General features: G+C 40.8%; 1 protein-coding gene across 2 annotated transcripts in view; it reads left to right on the forward strand.

The window, feature by feature from the left end:
* Positions 1-20,494, forward strand: part of pvrl2l (PVR cell adhesion molecule related 2 like) — a 369,773-nt gene that overhangs the window by 193,064 nt on the left and 156,215 nt on the right. Inside the window, exon 7 of one of the 2 annotated variants that reach the window (XM_059350684.1) lies at positions 16,189-20,060. The exons of the other annotated variant lie outside the window; for it this stretch is intronic. Within the exon in view, the coding sequence (XP_059206667.1) occupies positions 16,189-16,802 (614 nt within the window). The 3' untranslated portion in view covers positions 16,803-20,060. Of the gene's footprint in view, positions 1-16,188; positions 20,061-20,494 lie in introns of those variants that run through there. 2 annotated transcript variants of the gene reach the window in all.

Below are 20,494 nucleotides of genomic sequence, written 5' to 3' on the forward strand. Positions count from 1 at the left end.
ACTTAGTGAGTGGGATCTGTTTATGCTATAATATTGATACAATAACATGAGGATACTCTTTAAGGTTCCTTAAGAAACCAGGTCAGTCCTCCAGAGTTTTAGTCGAGGTTTGATTTTAATTATGAGCGTCTCTTTTGTTCAGACGTGACAGATTCATTGCTGTAATTATTAGAATTACCATTTTCTTGTACCATTTCATCATGGGGGCATGCCACCAGTTTAAGTATAACACTCACAGGTCCATAGTAACAGTTAAACCGAAACACTGAACCGAACCGAACGAAACACTTAAGTTAGCAGCTAACAAGCTATGATGAGTGCTCAAAAGTTTGGGGTCACCCAGAAAATGTCTTTGTTTTTTTCCATGAAAACTGAAAACTGTTTTATTCATGATTGAGTTGCAAGATGAATCAAATTATAGTAAAAACATTGACAAGGGTAGAAATAATACTTTTAACCTGTACAAATCTCTAACTTTACCTCTAGATACTCAACCAGCCTGCGGAAGGATAATTTCATTGCTTCTCAAATCAGCACAAAACAGTTTTCAGCTGTGTTAACATAATGCTCAGGTGTTTTAATGATCAATGAGCCTTTCAACACTATAAATGTGGATTAACACAATGTGCCACTGGAACACATGACAATATATAATAGATATTTCATAAGAAAAGCAGCTGTTTCCAGCTTTAAAAGTAATTTACAACAATAACAATGTCCAGACTGTCTGTTATTTTAGTTTTTAATAAATGTGCTTTTCTGCCAAAAATAAGGACATTTCTAAGTGACCCCAAACTTTTGAGTGGTAGTGTCAGTTTTAAAGACACAGGGTTATATCTTGCTATTTATAAAGTGAGTCACATCTTCACATATAATGATATATAAAGTAGATAATTGCTGTGCTTTGGCCTTCAGTATGATCTTTGGGTACATTCATGAATGCACCGAGTTCATTAATATTGTTATATCCACCTTTTTGTTGGATACATTATGTAACAAACATTGCCCTTTTGGTGCATTTTCTGTGGGCTCGAGCTGTGTTTGGCTAATGTGTTGCTAATAGCCTACAACATTCAGTACAACTGTTATTAACTTTAACTCTTAACTTTTATGTGCATGTCCATTAGCCTAATTTCTACTTTTATGGGGATTTAATGTTGATCTTTCACATATGATGTGTTGATTTTTCCTGCCACGAAGGCCAATGTAACAGTCACTACCACAGTATTAAATCAGACCATTTTTTATGTCACATTTGGTCCAGCTCGTAAAAGTGCCGACCACAAAGGTCCCCCAGGCCGTACAGTCAATCCCCTCTGCCAGAAAAGAACATACAGTGGAGAGCTGACAGCCTTTAACACATCAATGCATATCCCACACATGCAGCAGACACTTTAATGATTGCCTCGGTGTCACTGCAGGAACATCAACAGCTCTCGTGTAACAACTCATGATATAAGCATGGAGCAAATCTGGGTTGGAGGGCATTATCGCTGTCTTGATGTTTGCTTTTCATTTTTGGTGCTCCTGATCATATTCATGAATAGGGCGTGAGGAGAGAGAGGTGGATAGAAGAGCAGAAAGAGCAGTGGCTTTAGAGAGCGGCCTTAATCCTCCACATTGGGTTTGCTGTTCGCCTCCCTCGCTGGCACCCCCTTCTCTTTTTTTACTGTTTTGAAAGGATGGAAGTGATCCATCTGAAATGAGCAAAGGCACGCAAGCACATATTCATTTCCCTCTCTCTCTTTCTCTTCCCCCCTCTTTCTTTCTACTCTCTTGGGCCCCTTTAACCCCACACTCCCCCACCTCCACCCCCACCCCCACCCCTTAGCCTTTCACTCTCCTCTCTTCCATGGTCCAGATTTGAAATGAGTCACCCAACCACAAACCACCCCATTTAAGAGGGAGGGAGGGAGCGGAGAGAAGAGGGTGGGGGGGGGGGCGGACGGAGGAGTGGAGGGTTACTTAGAGCGAGGGAGATGGATTGAGTGAGAGTGGGTGAGAGGGATGGAGACGGAGAGGGGAGAGGGAGGCTGATGGCTGTTTTTCACTCAGCTGGTTTTGTTGATCAGTATCAACAGCCAAGGTCTGGATCCAATCAGCTCCCTGCATTCAGCCAAGCAGAATAAGACTAAAAATATATTTGACAGTGCACAACCTTGGCACACACACACACATATATACAGTATCCAAACAGCACACATAGTCTCTCTCTCTCTCTCACACACACACACACACACACACACACGCAGCAGCAGCAATGCAAATTCAGTGCATAATGCAGCACAGGCAGGGTGTAGAAGCAAGAGCACTTACCAGGGTTTTGGATTATGATACATGAGTGTGCCTAGGCTCATGTGTGTGTGTAAGTGTGTGCGCATGTGCCCATGCATATTAGCTAGGGTCTGCACTGAATTAATGAAGCCGCAGACATGTAGGTGTGAGACATCACACTAATTACGCCAGAAGTGATGTAGCCTCGCCATCAATAATGTTCATTAAACCACTGAACCCTCTCAAGTTGACGGTTCTGTGTGTGTGTCTGTGTATGTGTGTGTGTGTGTGTGTGTGTGTGTGTTTGTGTGTGTTTGAAAGCGACTTGTTCACACGAGCAGTGAGTAAGCACCACAGTTGGATGATGGATCGCTGCAGATTTGCATTAAATGCTTCTTTATGTGGACACGGCTGGCTGACAAAGGCTATTTTTTATCATCTCTGCTGGCTCGAAGTTTCAAGCGAGCACTGAGGATAAAAAATACAAACCATCATCTCAGTCATAACTTGGCATCATTCAAATACTTTATAGCTCATGTGTCAGGGTTGTTTAAGTCAATAAGGTAATTTGATCCTTTCCAAATCAGTCTGAGATAAATTTACCCCCCCCCCCCTCATACATGGAGGGAACGTTTTATTAAAACTGTGGCATGTTTGCTCTTTTAGTGCAGTTGGTTTGGCTGAGTAGGTGAAGAGATTGCCATTAAAACTCCAACCAAAACCCTCAAAAGTAAGAGGCTTGCTCCAAGAGCCATGTGGTGCAGCTTGTTAAGAGAACACAGTGTGTTCCAACAGCAGGGCTTCACCCAAAACTTCAAGGTTGTTGTGGCACATTTATACACTGATGTCGATAGCTGACACAGAGCAGTTTCTCATCTCTGGAAAGCTCAGCATTAACAAATTGAACCCATGGGAAACTGCAGCCCGAACCGATACTCGGATACGTTTCTTCATGTGTCCTCACAGAGAGGGGGAATTATGGCAACGTTACTGGAACTGGAATCGCTTCTTTTCCAGTAATTCTTTAACCTGGCAGCATGTCAGCTTCCAAAACTATCCAGTAAACAAGCTAGCTGAGAGCCTTGTGCCTTTACAAGCTGCGGTTCTCTTGTCATCACACAGTGAGAAAATAAACTTGGCTTGTACTAAAGAAAAATGGAGGTGTGATTACATCCTCGGGCAGAGATCTGGATTCAAACCTCCTGTCTTTTATATTACAGGTTTGTTTCTGTAATCACAGGCCACCCTGCTGGCCCAGTGGGTAGTAAGTGCTCATTTGGCAAGTAGCAATCTGGGTTTGATTAAATCAGCCTTACAAAATGCATGCACCACTTGACTGCAGTCTTCTACCTGTAATAAGATTTAAAGGCTAATTGTGGAACTGTGCCTTGCAGACAGTTACAGGGGAGCATGACAGCGTTACAAGTCATCCTGTGATCCGGAGGCTCTCAACCCTTTTTAAGGTCACAGCACTGATCTTGCACAAGACACACATTTCCAAGGCAAACCTAATTATCCACTGCTAGAGGATGTCACACAGTTCTGTATAATCATAGAGGAGAAGGTTGAAAAATATGAGATCTGCTGGCTGAGAAGACATTTACATTTCACCTTGGGATATGTGTCTGGGCTCAGGTTTATACGCCTCTGTTGACAGATGAAAACTGTTCATTAGTAACCGTCAAGCAGCAACTTCTGGGCCTGAAGAGTGAAAGCCAATAGGATATTGCCTTAAACCTGCATTCTGTCTAATGGCCAGCAGGGGGCGACTACACTGGTTACAAAAAGAAGTCCAACTGTATGAAAGTCAGCTACTAGGACCCTACTTTTCACTTGGTTTATTCTTAATCACTACACAAGACTTCAAAACAGCATGATGTTAATTTTGAAATAAAACAAGGAATGTTTCATAAACAAGGAATCCCAATCTGTTTTGTGCATGCAACAAGATGACAACAGACAAAAACCAAGATGACCATGGCCAAAATGCCTATCTCTGCAAACCAATATGTCCATTATTTTTTATACAGTTTATTAAGATTTTGATTGAGAATAAAAGCATTCTTTCCTGATGAACCCACATGTATAAACTTTATAATAGCTTAAAATGCTCAAAGGTCTTACTTTTGAATATCTTTAGAGTTTAAGAAAGTAAAAACGAGTAAAGAAAGAAATGTTTTTGATAACAGTCTGACTTTGCATGATCACAACAGAACAGAAATACCAAGGAAGAGCTTTTTAAGGGGCAAATACCTTTCTTAATATTTCAGTATGAATTGAGCCAAAGCTTGAGCTGACCTTGTTCATGTCTGTGATTGAACAAATTCTTCAGACATAGTTGAGGATCTTCCACTTTACAGCACAAGTCATAGTTAAATATCAGTCCTTTTTTAGTCCCCGTTGCTGCACAGGTAGAGCTGTTAATGGTTTCAGTTTGTTCACTGTAACGTACACCGCAGGCGGTTAATATTGGGCTATGAACTCATCTGACTGCTGTAATTGGATGTTCATGTACCTAAAATCAATATCCAGTCGTGTTGCTTCCATTTTGTTGCCTTGTTTTATGGCTGCGTTTTACAACTGTACAGTTAATCTGCGCTCAGTAAAACTCCTGGCTGGAGTTCATTCCCTCCGAGGCCTTACATTCCTCCAGGGTTGTGTCAGAGTGGGATTTGTACACCGTGTGTGTGTTTGTGAGGAAGAGAGTCATGTCCAACACACTGGTTGTGTATCAAAAACATGTCAAAAGTAAGTTACGGTGCTTTTGTATGTACTCTGGTGTGTTTTGTGTGTGCAGGCTTGCACAAATTTGTATACAGGGTGTAATGTTGGTGCATTCACACTTGGGCTGAGGGTGGTTATTAAGGTGAATGGAGCCAGGAGTGGGGGGAATAGTCTGTGAGTGTGTGAGAGTCACTTATTGAGTGTTTGTATGAGCGACTGTGTGTGCAGCAGCTGGAAACTAAATGAGCTCCAAGAGGAAGGTCGGGAGGCACTTGGGAAACCTCCTGAAGTTCATAACCCCTGCAGGGTGCCACAGAATGGGAAAAACTTAATTAGACTACGTGTGTGTGTGCGTGTGTAGATTGTGTGTGATCTCATGCATGTAGATGCAACTCCCCCGTGTGCCTTTTGTAACTTTAAATGTGTGTTTTCTGCAGAAAAAAAGCAACGCAGATGAGCTTTCAAGGTGAAAGGGGGTAATGAGCTTGAAAGAGATGAATCTGCCCATTTATCTCAACTTGCATCCATCCATCTATCCATCATCTATCCATCCAGTCCTTTATCCACACCCACCCTCTTTCCCTCCCCCCTTTTCTCCTCTCTCTCTGTCTCCTTCCCGTCTGTCTGTGCTCTTTAGTTTTCATCCCATCTGCTTGCTCTGTGTCAGAAAGCATCCATTTAAAATCCTGAGAGTCTCAGAGGAGAGAGCACAGTGAGGCTAAATGGGCCAAGAAAAATGCCAAAAACAAGATGCTTAAAAAAGTCATTCTGACTCTTTCCTCTCTTCCTCCCTTACTCTCTTTCTTTCTTTTTGTGCGGTTTACAGTTTAGTTTCTCTTTTTCTTTCTTTCTTTCTTTTCTTTTCTTTTTACCACTCTGATTATTTCCTCGCTGATGAAAAGCGAGGGGAGAGGGAGCCGGAGATGAAAAAAGGCACCGGCTAGAATCTCTGATGAAGAGACAGAATTGAAGATGATTTAGGCAGGAAATTTCCTCCCTCACTGCGGCAACGAGGGGTTGCATGAGGAAATGATTGAGATCGTCATGGAAACACCGGTGGTTGGATGCAGGGGGGGGGGGGTGTGGGGGTTGGATGGGCTGTGTAAAACTTTGGTTGCGGGGCAAATGATGTGTGTGTGAAGTTCAGGGATAATCAGGGCTAATTGAATAGACTCTGAGTCTTGGTGTGTGTATGTTTGTGTGCATGTGTGCAAGTCTGTCTGTGTCACCAAGGGTAATTAAGCAGAGTGTGTGTGTGCGTGAGAGAGAGAGTGTGTGTGTGCGTGATGTACAACTGCTGTGGCTGGGTTAGAGATGTGACACAGATACACACTGAAGGCTTTTAGTGTCTAGTGGCTAATAGATGTCTTTGAGGTTTGTGTGAGTGTGTGTGTGTGTGTGTGTGTGTGTCTGTGTCTGTGTCTGTGTCTGTGTGTGTGTGTGTGTGTGTGTGTGTGTCTGTGTGTGTGTGTGTGTGTGTGTGTGTGTGTGTGTGCTGCTTATCTGTGTGTGAGTGAATGGAGAGAAATTTAGAGCATTAATCATTCATACAGTATGTGTGTGTGTGTGTGTGTGTGTGTGGATTTGTAGCTGTGTATATAAAGTGAGTGTGACTGATGGTGTTGGGATGTGTGCGTGTGTGTGTGTGTGTGTGTGTGTGTGTGTGTGTGCAGAGGTTTCTGTTGCCGAGTTATAAAGAGAGCCTGCATACTTAATGTTTTTCATTATGGTGCAACAATTAGTGCACAAATGGTGGCATAAAAACTAACTGAAAGCCCCATTAAATGTAACATTATTACTTCCTTAGTGTGATATATTTCCCATTTTAAACAATAAAGGATAATTTGAAACTGTAAGCCAGTAAACAGGGACCAGCAGGTAGGGTTTTTCGTGTTTGCAAAAACAAGTTATGCTGTTAAATTAATGAGAAGACACTGTAACTGTATAAAGTAAAGTTACAGGTTGCTGCTGCTGCTGCTGCTGGCAAGTTTTAGTTTTATACTGTAAATCTGATTTCTGGGTTGAAACAATATTGTGTTAGCTTTTGCATCCCTTAAATGTTTTATGTAGTATGTTGGTACTTTATTTGCAGGAGTTATAAACTTTTTACGGTAACACTTATTAGTTTGTATGTTAGTTTATAATTTGAGAAAACATTTAAAAGAAGTTAAGCACCCACAGCTGCGTCACAGTGGGATATTGAAAGGAAAGTTAAAGATGATGAGTGATGTGCTTTTACGGCTGACTTCCTATTGCCAGTATTATTATTATAATAATAACATGATTTGTATAGCACCTTTCATACGTAAAATGCAGCTCAAAGTGCTTCACAGTGTGGCGTCAAAAACCAGCAGAGGCAATGTGAAGTGCTTTACAGTGTGTCATTAAAAACCAAACACAATAAAAAAAAAACCATTAATAAAATATACAAAGACTAAAAAATGTAATTGAACGGCAGAAAAATTAAAAGTAGTAAAAATGGAAGTAGAAAAAGATAAAAAGAAAGTACACTGTTGTCCATGATGTTGGAATAATTTTGTTTTCAAACTCAATCCTCTGTTTATTCCTATTTAAATGTCTCATTAATCACTTCGGAAGAGATTGATTACTAAAGTTTTGAAAAGATGCAGACTTTATCTGCCAAAATAAATCACATTGTCACAATCATTTCATGGAAAGAGGTAAGAAATATTTTACTTTTTGAGCAACAGTAGGCTATACATAGCTGATTGCTTACATAAGTAGGTAGTTCTTCAATTGATTTTTCGAAATATCTTATGGTGAAACAGACATTTTTTTTACGAAGGTCTTACGATTACACTGAGCATGTAAGAAGCTGTCTACAGAGCTGGAGCCAATAAGCAATTAGCCTAGCTTAGCATAAAGCCTCAAAGCAGGGTGAAACAGCTAGCCTGACAATTTCTTTACAGATCTGGCCACACAGCAAACTAAATCTGGGATTTTGTTATATATTTGATCTGGAAACTTGCAAACAAAATAAGTTTCCAAACTGCAGCCGGCTGGGACATGCTACCAGTCAGCCACAGTAGAACCAAGAGCCCACTGGCGTCACTGTTTTGCAGCTCATATATCATATCATATCATATCATATCATATCATATTCAATGTTGAGTGTGTGTATATGTAAGGCAATATTTGCACAATGTGCAGCTAAAACCCAAGTTCCAAAATAGCTGGGACACTGTAAAAAACATGAATGCATATCGTATCTCTGTACTGTATTCAATAAATGAATGTAGGCTCAAAATGGTTTACAAATTATTACATTTTGCAGTTTATTTATTTTTCACAGCATCCCAGCTTCTTTGGAATAGGGGTTCTAAAAAGAAAAAGGAAAAAATAATCTGAACTGTAGTTTTTTTTTTTATTACTATAAGTGAACGTGTACCAGTACATTTTCTGTCATTACTGGGCAATTACCCTGTAGGAAACTGTACATGCTGGCCTTTTTTACTGTTTTAAATTGCTCCTTCACTATAATTGATGTTATTCAGGGTATACTTACGGACCCAGGTCAACATTTATGGTTTCTAAACACCTAATAGCCTTGATGCACTTTGCTACAGTTAGTTTTAGAAGAACACCGCATGCTCCTGGAACATTGCGTACTTTGTCATTCATGAATGAATGTTCATCTGATTCAGTCAGATGCAGCATGAGTAGCGCCCTGTCCTATAATAAACTGGAGAATTGCAGCCTCTTATATAATTTATTGACGTATGTCCTACAATTGGACCTTGTGAATCTCCTCCATGCTGCTCTGTTTGCACCTGTCTGCTCTGTGAAAAAGCACACGTTTATTTGTAAGATAAAATCCCTAAAAATGCCCCCTGTCGAAGTCAGCAGTAACGTATTGAGCTTGAGCTTGCTGTGTCAGTTTACCCTCAAATCCTCTTCCTACTGTACATCTGTGATTCTTAGTCCTAGTCGCCTCCGGGTCCCATTAACCCACCATGATAACATTTAGCCTCGGCCTCACCTCCCCCACCTCCTCTTACATCTGCCTGGATTATGAGCCTTTGCCTCCCAGACACACTGATTATATACATGGGGAGTGTGACTTCATTCTTTTTACTCCAGTTTGTTTATCCATCTATATTGCAAAAACATAAAACAAACAAGAAGAATAGTGTTTTTTTTACACATATGGTTCGGATGCAGATTTCTTCTGGAGGCAAAGATAAACCAAAGGTCAAATGTTTTAAAGCTCAGATAGGAAATGGCAACCATTTTTCATTCATTTGCATAAAAACTGAGAACATCCTCCATCTGCGCCTGCAGCACTGGTTTGAATATGGAAAGAGATGGAAAGAGACACTAAACTGGCGTTATAGACCCACGAACAGAAAAAGGTCTTTTTACATTGATGATGGAGTAATGGTGATGCTGTGCTTCTGTTCCTTGTATACCATATGGGTGGAAAAAAAAACATAATCATTGACTTTCTGATTAAGATTTCCTTTATTAGTCCTACAATGGGAAATTTCCAGTATTACAGCAGCAAAGTGGATAGAAAAATAACAATAAAAAGTTAACAAGCAGTATAAACTAGAAATATAAAAAAAGTATTGGCACTTAATGCATTTGTAAAAAATATTAGTTAAAAAATATATATTTTTAAATAAGTAAAAAATATTGTTTTAAATATTAGCAATATGTACATTTGTAAAAAAAATAGTAAAAAAAAATGAGTAAAAATATTTATTAAAAATATTTAAAAAATATTAGTAAAAATATATTTAAAAATATAAGTAAAAAATATGAAAAAGTATTAGCAATAAGTAAATGAGTAAAAAAATATTTTGGAAAATATTAGTAAAAAACATTTTTTTAAATATTGGTATTTTTTTTTTAATATGAGTAAAAAAATATTAACTATTTACAATTTAAACAAGTAGAAATATAAAAAGTATTAACAACTTAACCAAAGGAAATAAAATGTAGGAACATTATACATTTACACAATGTAGACAGTTAACAGTTAAAGATGTGTATGTATATATATATATATATATATATATATATATATATATATATATAAATTAAAAAAGTAACCTGCATGTTTATAGTGCTGATTGTAAAGTCTGACTGCTGCAGGAAGGAAGGACCTGCGATAGCACTCCTTTCACACTTTAGGTGCTGCAGCCTGTCGCTGAAGGAGCTCTCCAGTCCTGCCGGCTATTCTCTCTTCATGATTATGGCGTTCATAACCCTGAAGTTCAGCAGGTTGGCTAACTATAACTAGCTATTATCTGAATAACTGACACGGCTTATTAGAAACTCAACAAGCTGAAATAATATTCAATATTCCTTATAATTCCTTATAATATCGCTTAATTTCAGTCACCGCACTGTAGCCGCACCATTGTTCTTTATAAACTCTGCTCCAGTTTGACCGTACAAAGTCAAACCTGTAATTCTGGCACTGCCCACTCTTATTGAATGCAACTATTTACATTATGTGTGCCTCAGGCTCGGGTCTGGTTCATATAGCCAGCGTTCCAGGTTGAAGGTTGTCCTACTTATGCAGGAGAAACTCTGTAATTACTGTGCATCATCTGTGATGAACCTGCAGGCGTTCCTCCAGAAGACGCTGCAGCTAATAGTCCTGCTGACCTGATCATCGCAATTATTTGCAATTTGAGGAACCTGCTTAACTCGGTGTAGGAGGGGTTGCTTGAATCCCTAAGAAGCTGAGCTGCTCTGCAGTTCAATAAGCAACTGAAACCAACATTTAAATGATATTTTTGATATTTTCCGCGCAATGCATAGTAATAACTGAATTATTCAGGCAACTGTATGAGCCCAGCGGGGGATCCAGAGGCTCAGTGTGCAGCCGCTGAATGTAAAAGAAAATGTACCTGATGTCTCAGGTGCTTGTAGTATTACAGCATTCCACACAACAACAAGAATGAAGGCTAATTTAATGTAATACAGAAACTCATCTGCTCTGTTTAAGTGGGTGCTCTGAGAGAAGTAGAGACGTCTCATCCTTTTTATTTTGTCTTTTGTAACTATAAGGTGTTTTGATGTTTGGAGTATATGCATGGCTACATTTTTCTATGTCTTGTCCTTGACCAAAAGCTGCGTTTAATGAGAATTCCCACTGTGGAGCTTTTAGAGTCACTGCCTCTGGCTCATTATATGACTGTTGAAGCAGCTCGCTGTGTTTTCAGGACGGATTTCAGTTCTGAGGAGCAATGCACGAAAACAGAAAGAAGTGAGGTGGCGGAGAAGATGTAGAGAAGATTATTTAGATTTTACTATTTTCAACCCTCTCTCTCTCTCTCTTTCTCTCTCTCTGTTTTTCTATCTCTCTCCACCATTCTAACTCTTTTCACCTTGCCTCCAAACATCCCAAATCTTCTCATTTAGCTTATCCCTACCACAGTGAATGTAACTGAGTAGTAATGGATAGTTTTCATGGGCCCCTCTCTCTCTCTCTCTCTCTCTCTCTCTCTCTCTCTCTCCCCCTCTCCCCTAATCTCCTCCATGTACATGACACTAATACAGAGACTGATATAAGCTCCCCTGCCTCTCTCTTTGACATTTATCACCGTGCTTCTTAATGCAGGCAGGCTGCTGCTGTTGATGAGAAATAAGGATGACAAGCATGGCCTATTTTCTTGCTAACGATAGTCTCTCTGCTTTTTTTTTTTTTTTTTCTTCCTTTCACTTTTTTCCCCCCAGAAAATATGTTCATAGAACAGTGTTTACTAAAGCGTCTCATTGGGCGGCTGACGAGGATTTGACACTGACGTTGATCTGGCACATTTTTGTCAGAGCAAATCCACGATCCATTAGTGTTTTAGATTGTAATGAGTGATGTCAGAGAACGCCTGCAGGAAACCTTGTATCTGATAAAACGGTGCATGGTGTATGTATTTTTAGCATTTTCTACAGGCATTAAACAACATGGTGTCGTGCTGCCACATGCTCACATTGAGTCACAATTTACCATACTTTACCAAATCCTTAGCAGAGTTAAACTTATCCTGATCATGTAGTTTAAAGATGCCAGGCAAAAAGCAGTCATATCTTAAAGGAATATCTAGACATTTTGAAAAATATCCTTATTTGATTTATTGCAGAGATAAGAGAGAGTAAGTTGAGAAGATCAATATCAATCTCATCTCTGTTAGTTGTGTATGGAGCTGGAGCCAGGAAGCATTTACCTTACTTTATGCTCAAAGACTGGAAGCATGAGGAAACGACAGCCGACTGACACATCAACTCTTGTTAGTTTAAAACACAGGAGGAGTCCTGGGAAACCTGGACATTTAGAGACTAGTTTCCCAGTTATGGAAACACCCATGCACACTGTTACGTTTCAGACTGCTTTAGCTGACACAAACCAGAACAAAAAAAGCGCTTCTTTTCCACTCCGGCCCCTATGTCAGTCAACCTCGTTGTAGCAGAACCTTAAAGGAATTCTTCGAGCGTCGAGTCTGTTTCAGGAGCCATGAGGAGATTTCTCAGAGCGGCCCAGTAACCGACTCGCTAGCTGACTAACAATAAGCTGACAGGTTTTTGTTTGGTTTTGTTAGGACAAAATAGCTTCATGATAATGGGAAAGAGAGAAGAACAGGGAGAATGGACAGAATAGTATATCATGACAGTAGTCTTTCAATGAAACTGGAGTGTTTTGATAATGTTTTGCTGACAATATTGGATCTTTTGACCTGAAATAACTGGGGACATATGAGTGTAACTCCTGTCGCTGTTTGACTCAATTGAGTTGTGAAAACAAGATTGCTGCCCCGAGGCACTTTCAAACCAACTGACACTTGAATATTGCAATCCTTTTTTTTCCAATAAATTGCTTTGTTTTTCACTTAAGACTGGACATAAGTGTAACTTGGACAGAGGCCAGACAAACTTACTGCAGAGTCAGCTGATGGGTGCAGTTGTGGTATATAACAAAGTACATTTACTCAGGTGCTGTACTTAAGTACAATTTTGAGGTACTCATACCTTACTTGAGTATTTCCATTTTATGTAACTTTATACTTCTACTCCACTACATTTTAGAAACAAATATTGTGCTTTTTACTCCACTGCATTTAGCTGACAGCTTCAGTTACTTTTCAGGTTACCTAATTTGTTCATTGTTCTTCTTATATTATTCTATATTGCAATTGTTTTTGTAATTGTTTTTGTAATTTGTAGCAATCTGGAACCAGAATTTCTTTCGGGATAAATAAAGTCTTATCTTATCTTATCTTATCTTATCTTATCTTATCTTATCTTATCTTATCTTATCTTATCTTATCTTATCTTATCTTATCTTATCTTATCTTATCTTATCTTATCTTATCTTATCTTATCTTATCTTATCTTATCTTACACTTTTTTTTCAATTAAACCCAAAAACAGTACATTCAATCATTAAAATGAGCCCTATCTTTACAAAAATAAAACCCTGCTTACATAAATGCTTCAGTGATAATAATTGAATACTATATTTGTTATATCTGTAACAATCTGAGTGGGGCTGTTCTGCATAATGAGTACTTTTACTTTTGATACTTTAAGTACATTTTGATGCTGATACTTTTGTACTTTTACTTCAGTAAGTTTTGAATACGGGACTTTTACTTGCAGTTGAGTAACTTTGCAGTGTGGTATTAGTACTTTTACTGAAGTAAAGGATCTGAATACTTCTTCCACCACTGGATGGTGTAGCCATCAGCTGTAATGAACCAGGGAGACTCCATCATGAACTCTGCATCGTTAGAAGAAGAGGAACAACACTGCAGTTAAATGTGTCAACTCAAGGCCTACCTGTAAATTATCTGACCGTTGCAAGTGAGCAAGTGTCCTATGAAAGGTCCTGGAAACTATTATAAAAAATGGGAACCCTGTAAATGAGCCACCAGGACACCCAGGGCTCATGTTTTATTGATAGCAGGCAATTTTAGCTGTAATCATCCAATTGACCTCATTCTCTAACACAGAACGGAGGTAACGACCTTGCACTTATTACAAAGGCAACAAAGTTCCCTCACACAAAACAATTTCTGTTTGGAGATCAGTTATCATCGCTCAGCTTTGGAGGTTGAGACTGGAGAGAAATGGTGCTGCTCCTGCCCGTGAGTTATTGAAGAAGAACATGCCAGCAGTAATGGGCTTCTGTAGGAGTGTTGTTCTTTAAAGCTCTTACAGAATGATAGATTTTTAGGCACTTGATTAACAAAAGAACGACAGCCACCAAAGGGCCACCACAAAAGACCATTATTCAGCTGTCTCTTAATAAATACCACTAATGCCTAAATTATAAATGGCACAATAAATATAAATAACGTTTTGGCTCAAGCGTTGGGTTTCCTTGCCAGTCGGTAAGTTTGCAGAGAGAGAAAACTAGGACAGGCAGAGTTGGACTCCTCATCCTTAATGCCTTCTGTCACTTCAATTGGATATCACCAGACACTGTCCCCTAATTTAGACATCATATCCTCTCCCAGGAGCCCCGCCTCATTCCCCCAACCCGTCTGTCTCACCCTGGCATCACCCCTCCTGCATCCCCATGTGAGACCAGACCAGGACCGAGTTAGAATCCAAACCTCTCCTCTCTCTCCATCCAACACCTCTCCTAGTTTCCTCTGCTCCTGCTCAGTTCTTCTCCTCTTTCATCTCCCCTCTCTCTCCTCCTACACCCTCAGAATGAACAATTTGTATGAATCACAGGATTTCAATCCAGGCTCACTTATATGTGACATCCCCCCACTGGTTTTTGTTAACATACTCGCCAGCACCGTACAGATTATTATTTGATGTCCAACATGATTTCATTGGGAGTAAAAAAAATGTCATTCTCTCACTGCTGCTGCCCTGGCACATAACCCCACACAGCGCTCATTTCAGCCAAGCTCAGATTGTTTGATTGGCATTCACTGCTGTGTTTGCCAGGAGTGCTGGCAGAACCTCGCTGTTATTTGCATAAAACAGGAAGGGGTTCAAATTTCCCTGCTGTTCTGCGTTCCGCTGCCCTTGCTGCACCCCAAAGAAAAATCAGCATGCAATTCACAGGAAAAAAAAAAGAAAAACCATAAGCTGGCCTGGTGCAGCTCCACACTATAGGCTCAACACTTCTCCTCGCCTGGTTTGACACTTTCTTTTCTCTTCTTTTTAGCCCAGCGTGAATCCACTCATACAAATCCTACACTATCTGAGCCAGACCTCTATTCTCTCTCATATTCCTGCAGAGAATCCTCTTATAAATGTCCTGGCATGAGTCTTGCTCCGCAGTGTGAACCTTTTACCTTTGTGTGCAGCTGATCAGTGAGATCTGGACTCGGTCCTGGGCTAACAGCAGGCGAACACTCTGCCCTGTGGTTTGACTAGCTGACCGATAAGAGAGGCATGGGGAGGAGGCAGAGGATGGGAGGACGAGGGGTGTGAGAGAAGGGGTGAGGAGTGGGTAGAATTAAGAAGACACAGAGGGTAAGATGGGAGGGCGTCGAACATTATGGCACTCTCCAGGCGCGACTGTGTGCTCTTTTCCACTGAACCTCTTCAAATAACCCCTCTGCTTGTCTGTCCTGTGTGTCTGTCTCTCTGTCTGACTGTCTGTCTGTGTGTCTTTGCCGGGCCGATACCTCTAACCTCTGGCAAAGACAGCACGGGGCACAAAACCAACTGCTTTTTTTGCTAATGTTGTTACCTCATCTCTCATTTTTGTTTCAATCTTGGACTGAAACAAGAGTGGAGAGGCAAACTTGGCTCACACCAACATGAAGTATAGAGCGAAGGACCGTTACAGTAGTAAAGGCTTTTCCCCAGCTGGCAAAGGGGGGCGGGGCGACAGAAACTGAATTGCCAGCAGCTGGACAGACATGTGTTTAGAGCAAAAATGTCTCTTGCAACAAGCCGCTGGGAGAAAGTGAATGAGTCCCATTCAGCCTGATCCCAGCAATGACTGACTGCACCCTCACAAAGGGATTACACTGAGAAGAACATTACTACACACTTGTAAGAGGATTGTAACACACGTAGAGGAAGACACCACCACTTTCACTACAGCACACTTACAATACAAGAAGAACTGTGAATACCTCCTCCAAAACTGAGCAAGACTTCCTTAAAAACAGCCATCAATTCCTGCCCTTTTTTTCTTTTCCTCCACCCATTTTTCCACCCCTCCTTCCAACCCCTTCATCCCCTCTGCAGAAGCCCTGGAGGACCCGTCCAGTGCCGGCGTTGTGGCGGGCGCCGTGATCGGTTCCCTCCTGGCCCTACTATTGGTTGTCGCGCTCATTGCCGTTCTCCTGACGCGGAGCCGCCGGCAGCAGAGGCGCGGCTACCCCAGCAGCGGGGACTCCATAGCGACTGGAAGTGGCGGCAGCAATGGCGGAGAGTACGGGAACAAAGCCCGTCTGCTTTTCAGCGGGACGGGCAACAGCGCCAGTAAGAACGGGACGGGCGCCAACAACAACGGGCCAATCTACACGTACCGCGAGGGCTGCGACGCCACGGGGACTCTAACGGAGAAGGCTAACGACTACCACCATCATCACCTCCACCACGCCTCCATCGGCAACCCTCCCTCCGCCCACGACATCCTCCTCAGTGGCGAGATAGACGAAGCCGAAAGGAGGAAGTTCGACCTGGATGACAGCATGGAGGAAGAGTACGACAGGTTCGGAGGCGGGAACATGCTCGCTCCGACCTATCACGTGCACAGAGGCCACGGCGGAGAAGAAGAGATGGATGTTTACCTGGACGACGACATGGAGTCTCAGAGAGACGGCTCGGTCATTTCCCGGACTGCCATTTATGTCTGAGGACGGAGAGGAAAGGAAAGGAAAGGTGAGCGCTGAGAATAGTGAAAGGAGACGTGGTGGAAGAAGAGCGGCCTTCTTCACCACCAAACAAATCAACATCGCCTCCATCAGCTAAAAACCTTCCTGCTTCACATTCCCGATCGAAGAGTTTCCATCAGTTGCGTGCTCTCTGCTCGACACCGAAAATGAGGATTAAAAGAAAAATGATATAAAGGAAAAAGTTTTTGTGAAGCTGGTGAAGGCAAACGTGTGAAGCAGTCGTGGCTGAATATGTGACTGTGTTTAATCATGGAGACAGATTTCATTCAGTGTCAGCCGAATATAACAAAATGAAAAAAAAAAAAAAAACTGCAAAAAGCAAACAAAAACCACAGCAACTCTGATGCAACGCTGCTTATTGCTACGTTCCTGTTTCTTCAGCTTTGCTAGTGTGTGATTGTGTTGAGTGACTACATTGTTTGTATTTTATACCAGAAAACGTATTATCTGCAAAGCTGGGAGCACCATAACCACTATTCCAAAAACAGCACTATTCAAAAATCGCCTTCCTGTTTCAAAATAAATCAGAAAAAATCATCAAAACGCTTCATTAAACTGTCCGAACGGCTTCTGTGGATGTCTCCGCGTGCTGCAGACTCTTCTGACGGCCCCGAGACGTCACCGCCATCGTTTTTTGAAACTTGAAAAGCCAAGCTTGATGGAGTTTCTCTTCGTCGCAGTGAGGACTTTTTTGGGGGGGCTTACAGTGACTCTGGGTTCCCGCCCCCCCTGTGACACCACCTGGTCTCCTGATGGGTGCCGCCGGAGCGTGGGGCCAATAAACTTAGTCACATAACAGACTTAACATTGTGTGCTAATGTGTGGCTGGCTGTGGTGTTAATGATGTGCATCATCTATATATTGGGCGCCGTCTCACTATAGCACAGTTGTTGTTATTGTTCTTGTTGTAGCTGTTGTTGTTGTTGTTGTTACTGTTGTGTAATGGTGTTGATCTCGCTAAGGAAAAGACGCACCGGGAGCCTTGGGGGTTTCACACAATCCCACATTGGGTCGGTAATGACTCATTTAATGGGTAAAAACTCTACCGACTCTTTTTCTTCTTTAAACCTCTTCTCATTTTCTATATTTCCCCATTTCTTTTCCTCTCCGTCTCATTTCTCTCTGTTCCACACGCGTCCTGCACCATTTGTGTGTTTTGCTGACGCTCTGTCCCACACGCATTACATCTTTCTCTCATTCTGCTCTTTCTTTATTTACATAATGGGCGGCTTAGAAGAGTGCCGCAGCGACTGTGTGCAGGGAGAAGGGGATAACTTGTATTTATATTCCTATCTGGGTCGCATTCAGCGAGGCAAAATATTCACCGGCTTTGTTGGAGGCTGCTGTATTTCATGTATTCATTTTTTCCATGTCCTGCAGAATGTTCTCAGGCTATGTGCCGGATTATTCCATGTTCTCTGCGCTGATTGGGCAAAAAGACACGGTCTAAGGCACATTTCAAGAAAGGAAGTAAAACAGGCTAAATAAAATCTCTAACTACCGAGCCCTTTGTTTCTTGTACAACCGGAGGTGACGCTACAGTTTCTCTTAAAGTAAGTGACACATTTGCTGACAGGGTGAAACTGTAATAAGATCTCTGAACATTTAAGGGAACGTATAATGCTCCTTCTCAGGTTTGTACTCATATTTTGGGTCTTTACGTGCTTTAATGTTCAAAAAACACATTCTTTTCTGTTGCTGTCAATCTGAAACGCTTCATTTAAGCGCCTGTCTCTTTAAGCCCGCCTCCTGAAAGAGCCCCGTCTGCTCTGATTGGCTGAAAAATGGGAGTCAAATCTTTAACAATCTTCACAAATCCAATGTTTCCTAACTTAGGCAGCCCACGAAAAACTAACTGGGTTGTTTTATGACCGTTTTGGGGTTATTAGACTTAAATGTGTGTGCACAAGCCCTGAAAAGGTGAGTTTTTCATTATATGTCCCCTTTAAGATAGTACTAAACATGCAAAACTGGATTGGAAAGTTGCAATTTTTAATTTTAATGATTTGGAGACTGAATGATTTGTAATTAATTTTCGGTACTTTTTAGAAAAAGGATGGCTCGAGCTGAGAACTGAGACGCAGCTCTTTTGTTTCTGGAACACATTTGCCTTATTATGTCTCAGCTTTTACCTTGTCATCTTCTTCTTTTTTTTCTTCAGAGCACCGAATTTGCAATTTCTCAATTAACTGTGGAATTATAACTTGTCTTTTTTTCCTATGTCTGGATGGTTGTGAGGTGCCACGGGGAGGTTTTTCATGACAGGCAAAACCTGCTCTGAGATTTATGGAGAGCCTGTGAAAGTTAGAAAAAGGAGATGTGAGCGAGGCCGCAGCTAAAGAGAAATGAAAAGAAGAACAAACTAGTCTGGTGCTGCATGCTTCAGCAGCTGAACTGAGCACACCCTCTGCTTTACAAGCTCACTGTGTCACATCACAACCGCACACTAACTGTAGACATGCAGTGTCTGATCGAACAACTCTGGTGGCTGGAGTCACTTCGCAGTATATATTCACAGCTCTGTTATGTTAATTCAAGTGATATTTATGAGAAAGGATCTGAAAAGGGAATCTGGTGAACTTCAACTCTGGAAAGGTCAATGCATTATAAGTGTGTAAACAGGCCTGTAAATGATCTCATAAGTCTCGTCCCATTTGATTTACTCATGCCTCATTACAATGTAAGAATATATTGTAATAATAATTAAGATGTTATAACTCAATATGAATTCTGTGGCTTTAAGATCTGAACACAGACTTTTCAAAAAGCTGATTTTGTTTAGTTAAGGAAGACGGTTTCAGCTCTGCTTCCCACGGAGTCCTGAGCAGTTCCCTTGTTGTTGATTGTTGTTGAACATTATACAGTGTGCAATCTGTTATTCTGTAAATGAGACAGTTATATCTGCTATGTTCTAATGCATTTCAGCAGAGACATTTCATAATGTTTCAAAGTGTGTTCGGACAGGTTGCCAATCTTAATCTCAAAGTGACTGAGAAACAGCCATTCTGTAACTTCTGTTGCCACACGTGTAGTAGGACTTGTTTGTTGTGTCACTGCAGTACCGTTTGGATTCAAGTATTGAAGTGTGTTTTCAACTCTGCAGGGTGCATGCATGCTCCAAGATCCAGACTTTTAAACTCTACAGAACAACAGTTTTTATTTGAGATTCATCATTTAACCCCCTGAACCCCACCAAAATGTTTCCCGTTTTCTTCAAAATTCACTTTATTCCACACGTCTCATTTAAAAATCGCCAAAAATAAATAATGTGGAATAACTAAATCCTGTTAAAAACAGTAAAATTCAGCACTTTTGAACGAAACTGTGAAGCCATGATCGATTCTGCTGAGTTCTACGGTCTTGTGGTAAAAAAATCATTGAAAATCAGAAAGAACTGCATGCTGTTTACACAGAGCAGAGAGGAGAGGACAGGCAAGATTGGAAATACGAGGTTGTTAAAATACAAAAAGTTCAATATGTATAGTAAAAAAAAAAGATAAATAAAACAGATATATTTGTGACACTTTGGGCACTTGGATAGGTATTTTAAATATAACATCCATTTTATTCCAATTTTTAAAAAATGATTTATCTGAGAAATACAACTATGATGAATGACATTAAAACTAGTTATTCTGCACAAAAATCATTGA

This window comes from Centropristis striata, chromosome 14 (assembly GCF_030273125.1).
Source record: "Centropristis striata isolate RG_2023a ecotype Rhode Island chromosome 14, C.striata_1.0, whole genome shotgun sequence".
In the NCBI taxonomy this organism is placed as follows: domain Eukaryota; kingdom Metazoa; phylum Chordata; class Actinopteri; order Perciformes; family Serranidae; genus Centropristis; species Centropristis striata.